This window comes from Chaetura pelagica, unplaced genomic scaffold (genome assembly GCF_000747805.2).
Source record: "Chaetura pelagica isolate M959 unplaced genomic scaffold, ChaPel_1.0 scaffold1366, whole genome shotgun sequence".
Lineage (NCBI taxonomy): Eukaryota > Metazoa > Chordata > Aves > Apodiformes > Apodidae > Chaetura > Chaetura pelagica.
In genome coordinates, this window is record NW_009953581.1 from 94,351 (window position 1) to 99,944 (window position 5,594).

At 57.6% G+C, this 5,594-nt stretch overlaps 1 protein-coding gene across 1 annotated transcript in view; it reads right to left on the bottom strand.

Moving 5' to 3' along the window:
- Window positions 1-779: 779 nt before the first annotated feature.
- Window positions 780-5,594, bottom strand: part of RBPMS (RNA binding protein with multiple splicing) — a 12,083-nt gene continuing 7,268 nt past the window's right edge. Inside the window, exons 3-9 of the mRNA XM_009999762.1 lie at window positions 5,541-5,548; window positions 4,782-4,859; window positions 3,991-4,029; window positions 3,789-3,851; window positions 2,916-3,066; window positions 2,367-2,497; window positions 780-842 (exon numbers count right to left, since the gene is read on the bottom strand). Of these exons, the coding sequence (XP_009998064.1) occupies window positions 780-842; window positions 2,367-2,497; window positions 2,916-3,066; window positions 3,789-3,851; window positions 3,991-4,029; window positions 4,782-4,859; window positions 5,541-5,548 (533 nt within the window). The remainder of the gene's footprint in view (window positions 843-2,366; window positions 2,498-2,915; window positions 3,067-3,788; window positions 3,852-3,990; window positions 4,030-4,781; window positions 4,860-5,540; window positions 5,549-5,594) is intronic.

The following is a 5,594-nucleotide window of genomic DNA, read 5'->3' on the forward strand; positions in this document are numbered from 1 at the left end:
CCTCCTTTGCTTTCACAGCATCACCAAGGCTGGAAAAGACCTTTGGGATCATCAGGTCCAGCCTATGACCAACACCCCCACATCTCCAGACCATGGCACTAAGTGCCACCTCCAGCCTTTCCTTGAACACCTCCAGGGATGGTGCCTCCACCACTTCCCTGGGAAGTCCATCCCAATGTCTGATCACCCTTTCCATGGGGAAGTGCTTCCTGATATCCAACCTAAACCTCCCCTGGAGCAGCTTCAGGCCAGGCCCTCTTGTCTTGTTGCTGATTGCCTGGAAAAAGAGCCCGACCCCACCTGAGCACAACCTCCCTTCAGGGAGTTGAAGAGAGTGAGAAGGTCCCCCCTGAGTCTCCTCCAGGCTGAACACCCCCAGCTCCCTCAGCCCATCCCTACAAGACTTTCCCTCTGGTTCCTCCTTGTTGTCTCCCCTGGACCTGCCCCAGCACCTCCAGGTCCTTCTTGCAGTGAGGGGCCCAGAGCTGCCCCAAAAAACATTGGCACCTGGCCAGGCTGCTGGCTCATGTTCAACTGGCTACCAACCAGTGCTCCCAGTTCCCTCCCTGCTGGGCTGCTCTCCAGCCCCTCTCCCCCCAGCCTGCAGCTGCCTGGGGTGATTGTGGCCAAAGTGCAGGACCCAGGTTGGATCTCACACCATTCCCACCCCCCTCTGAGCTGCTGGAGACCCTCGTGGGCAGTGGCAGGAGGGCTGGGGGGACGTGTCACCCGGGTTTCCCAGCGCAGTGGGAACGGGAAGGCGGCGACTCACCCGGCGCTCAGCAGAACTGGCGGGACTTCCAGCCCTGGGACCTGGCCTCGGAGGGAGGGAGCCAGCGCATCTGCCGGGACAGGAGGGTGCAGGGTGAGAGGGCTGGGGGGCTCCCAGCCCGGTGGGCACCCCCGCCTCCCGGATCCCCTCGTTCCCGGGGGATGGCAGCGGCACAGCCGCCCGTTCCGGCGGTGAGAGCGCTGGGCTGAGCTGGGGCTGCAGCACCTGCAGAGCCCCCAGCACACCTGGGGGCACAGCAGAGCCCAACACAGCTGGGTGCTGGGCCCCACCACCCTGGTAATGATCATAGAATCACAGAACCATCCTGGTTGGAAGGGATCTTGAAGACCATCAAGTCCAACCATAACCTAGATCCCCCTACCATAACCTGATTTACCCCTTCAGTGCTGAAATCATGTCCCTAAGCACTATATCTACATTCCTTTTAAACACTTCCAGGGATGGTGACTCCACCACCTCCCTGGGCAGCCTGTTCCACTGTCCAACCACTCTTTGGGTAAAGAAACTCTTTGTAATCTCCAGTCTAAACCTCCCCTGGTGCAGCTTCAGGCCATTTCCTCTGCCCTGCCATTATTCACTGGGGAGAAGAGCCCAACTCCCACCTCCCTACACCCTCCTTTCAGGGAGCTGTGGAGAGATCCCAAGCACCTAAGCTTCCCCCTGCCCTTCCAGCATCAGATCCCAGCCTGGATCTTCCTGGGGAGCCCTGGGACCCTCCTCACACCTCACTGCCCAGCGTGCAGGTGTTGCCTGTCAAGGGGGTTATTTGACAAGGCAGGGACGTGGCTGCAATAATATTTATTCCCAGGCTTCCTATGAGCAAAAAAAAAGCCGGAATTCCATCCAAAGGCTGGATTTGCAGGCCCAGCAATTTTCCTCATCCATGCCCAAACCAGCCCCTGGATCCCAGCAGGGCCAGGGCCCAAAAGCCTTTGGGATGCAGCTTTTCCAGCAAATCTGCTTCCACGTGCTCAGCTCCTCCTGCTCCCTGCCCAGCTGGAGCAAAATCTGGGATGGCATCGAGTGCTGCTGGGGGAGGGGGAGAACCCACAACGGGCACCTCTTCCTGGCATTCCCACTTGGGAAACATCCCCAAGGCTGGCACTCTGAATCCTCCACCACTTCCATTCCCTGCTCCTCTCCTGGGGCGGTTGGTGGTTAATTTTTTAGGGTGGGTGGTTAACTTTTTAGGGCGGGTGGTTAATTTTTTAGGGTGGGTGGTTAATTTTTAACAGCGGTGGCAGCCAGAGGGAAAACTCCTGGGAACTGCTCCTGCCTTGGCTCCCCTCCCCTCCCTGTTTGGAATCACTTCACACCCCGCATCCAACAAAGCCTAGAGATGCTCCAGGGGCTTGAGACCACCCCCCCAATACCTTGTGCCAGGTGGGGAGTGATGGGGACATCCCAGCCCCACTGAGCATCCCACGTCCCTCCCTCTCTGCCGGACAGGGTGGGAAAAAGTGCCCGTGAGCTGGGCAGAGGTTGAGGTGAGGAGGTGAGGAGGGGGGGAGGAAAGGGAAGAGTTGGGGGGGGGATGAGCACAGCAGTGGGTGGGGGGAGGGTCTGGGGTTACCTGGGCGTGCAGCGAAGCGGGGTAGGTGAAAGCAGGAGGAGGTAGAGCAGGTGCCAACTCCGCTGGGTACAGAGGGTAGGGCCCCCAGACTTCAGGGCTGCCGGGGTAAAGTGCGGGCACCGTGAGCTCGTCTGCAAGACAAGAAGGGAGAGCTGGGGTCACCAGCCAGGCAAGGAGGGTGGGGGGGAACTGGTGGTGCTGGTGGCAGAAATGGAAGCGGCTCTTCCTGCCTCGGACCTTTGGTACCGTGGCTGAGGTTTCCACTGAGACCCCAGCCCCAAAACACACAGAGTGGAAGCAGAACCAAGGGTTTGTCCCACTCCTGCTTGCTGGCTGCCACCTCCCCCGGGTCCCCTCCAGGGCCTTTGGGGACCCTGGGTCACCATGTGCCACCACGTGGACCTGACCTTCCCCATCACCACCCTCCCCTGGAACTCCCTCCACCATCAAACTGCCTGGATATGGGGTTTTCCCAAGGAAAATGCAGGTGAGGGCGACTCCCCAGGGAGCCCCCAGGATGGGGACACCCCAGGGGGAGCTGGTACTCACAGGGCTCGCGGGCGAGGAACTGAGGTACAGCAGTGGGGAGGGGGGTGCTGGGGTTGGGGGTCCCCACCAGCTTGTTCTTGGCCATCTTGGTGTTGGCCTTGGCGAATTCCAGCCGCAGGGTCTGCGGGATCTCGGGGTCGAAGCGGATGCCCTGCAGGGAGGGAAGGAGGCCAGGGAGGGTGGGCGAGCACCCACCACAAGCACAACAAACACCACCTGCCAATTAGATGTAGCTCATTTATATCTATATCTATATATATTTTTTTTTTAGGACTTCCAGCCTTGAAATGAACTGATTTGCCTGGGCCTGTTCCTCCCCGCACCTCGACCCGTCAGCACCACACACTTGGTATTCCCATGGGCTCTTACCCAGGTGGATTTAGGGGAGCCAAAGGAAAAAAAAATAAAAGAAAAAAGGGGAAAAATATAATAATAACAATAATAAAGAATAAAAGTTTTCTGTTGGAAATGAAGACGAGAAGAAATGAAAAGTGAATCACAAAAGAAACCAAACCCGAACCCGGGGAGGAACTGAAGGAGCTACAGGAGGTTCTCCCCCCTGTTTTCAGGAGGTTAACTCCACCCAGGTAGGAAGGAGCTGAGAAAGGGAAGTGCAATTTGCTTTTTCTTTTGCAGCCCCAGCTGGGATGGTTTTGGTTTTGTTTTTTTCCTGGAGGAGGCAGTGGTACAGGATGTAGATTTAAATATTTGGGTTTTCGTTCGGGCAGGGAGAGAGAGGGTTGCAGCCCCCCCAAACCAGGAGGGAAGGATCTGGGGGTGTTTTGGGGCCAGCCCGTGCAGGAGACGCACACGCTGGGAACTGGGAGAGGATCCAGGGATGGGGAGGAGAAGGGTAAAGACCCCAGAACTCACGTTCAGGGCGTTCTTTGCTGCCTCTGCCTCCGAGCGGCTGTCGAAGCTGACGAAGCCCACGGGCTGTGGGGGGGGGACAGGAGGGGCCATCAGTGGGGTTGGTGGGGAGAGGAGAAGGGCAAACCCCCCCTAAACCCCCCAGGCAAGGGAAGGTGGGAGCAGGGGATGGGATGCTGGGCCCGTTTGGAGCTGCTCCTCCTACCTGCTTGGAGGTGAGTTTGATGAGAGACCCTTCGTAGCCCTGCAAGAACAGGAGAGAGAAGGTGGGGGTGGGTGGAATTCCCCTGGATGGTGGGAGCACCTCCCTAGGGAGCCAGGCTGGGAGAGCTGGGGCGTTCAGCCTGGAGGAGAGAAGGCTCCAGGGAGACCTTAGAGCACCTTCCAGTGCCTGAAGGGGCTCCAGGAAAGCTGGGGAGGGGCTTGGGACAAGGGCAGGGAGGGAGAGGACAAGGGGGAAGGGATTAAAACTGGAAGAGGGAGATTTAGGTGAGACATGAGGAGGGAAGTCTGGAGTGTGAGGGTGGTGAGAGCCTGGCCCAGGTTGCCCAGGGAAGCTGTGGCTGCCCCATCCCTGGCAGTGTTGCAGGGCAGGTTGGATGGGGCTTGGAGCAGCCTGGGCTGGTGGGAGGTGTCCCTGCCCATGCAGGGGGGTTGGGACTGGATGATCTTTGAGGTCCCTTCCAACCCAAACCATTCCATGATTCTAGGATTCTATATTTTTATTTTTAATACAACATGATTTTATTATCAGGGTTTTAGCTGCGACCCAAGCAGGTGTTGGCACCATTTCCCTGAGCTTTATTTGGGGCAAAAAGGTGCAGAACCCCTTTTCTGTGAACAAAATGCCTGAATTAGACTTTCTGGGTGGGGGAACCATCAGGTTTCCATGTCCCACCAAGGTTAGTGGGGCCATGGGGATAGGGCAGAGGGCCAGACCCACAAGTCCAGCCCCCCCCTTCCCTCACACACACACACACACCCCAAATCTGGTACCTTAAAGGGCCTGAAGAGCAGGTAAAGTTCCCGGGGCTTGATGTCCAGAGGCAACCCACTGACAAAGAGGGTCCTCACCTAGAAGAGAAGTGGTTCCTGAGGACCTTCCTGAGGGATGGTGCCAGCCCTAGGGGAACCCCAGGGGCAGCCAAAAACCTTCAGCTGCCCTTTTTGGGGGCTGCAACGTTTTTGGGAGAGGTGTCCCCATCCTTCAGGCTGCCCCCAGGAAGGTCACTGAGACCTGTCCTCACTGCACCAGGTGTCCTCCAGGTCACAAAGGCTGCCACCATCCCAACCCCTTCCTACCCTGCCATCCTTTCCACTGCAGATCAGGTCTCTGTTTCATTGCAGCAGCTCGTTGAGGACTGGGGAGAAGCAACAGCTCTTCTTCCTCCTGGGAGGAATGACTGGGCCTTGTTTGGAGGGGGCTGCTTTTCAGCAGCTTGTCCCTGCTTTTTAGAAAAGTCACCTTTGAAAGGTGGGCAAGACCTGTGCTGGGGTGATTTGGCTTTAAATCCAGGATCATCTGAAGGATTTGATGGCTCTAGCTCCTCTTTCCAGGCACCCAAATGTGAGAGATGGTCCTGAGAGCTTTGACTAAAGGTCACCCCAGGTGCCAAGCAGCCAGATTTGGGCTGGAGGAGGGGAAAAACCTTGGTTGTTTTATATCCTGGCACCTTGGCTGCCCCATTTCCTGGGACAGGGACGTGCTGGGAACAGCCCTCACCAGCCAGCCCAGGCCTATTCTTCTGCTGACACCTCTTCTTCTCCTGGAGATAAGCTATCTACCCCATCTCCCAGCCTGGGAGCAGC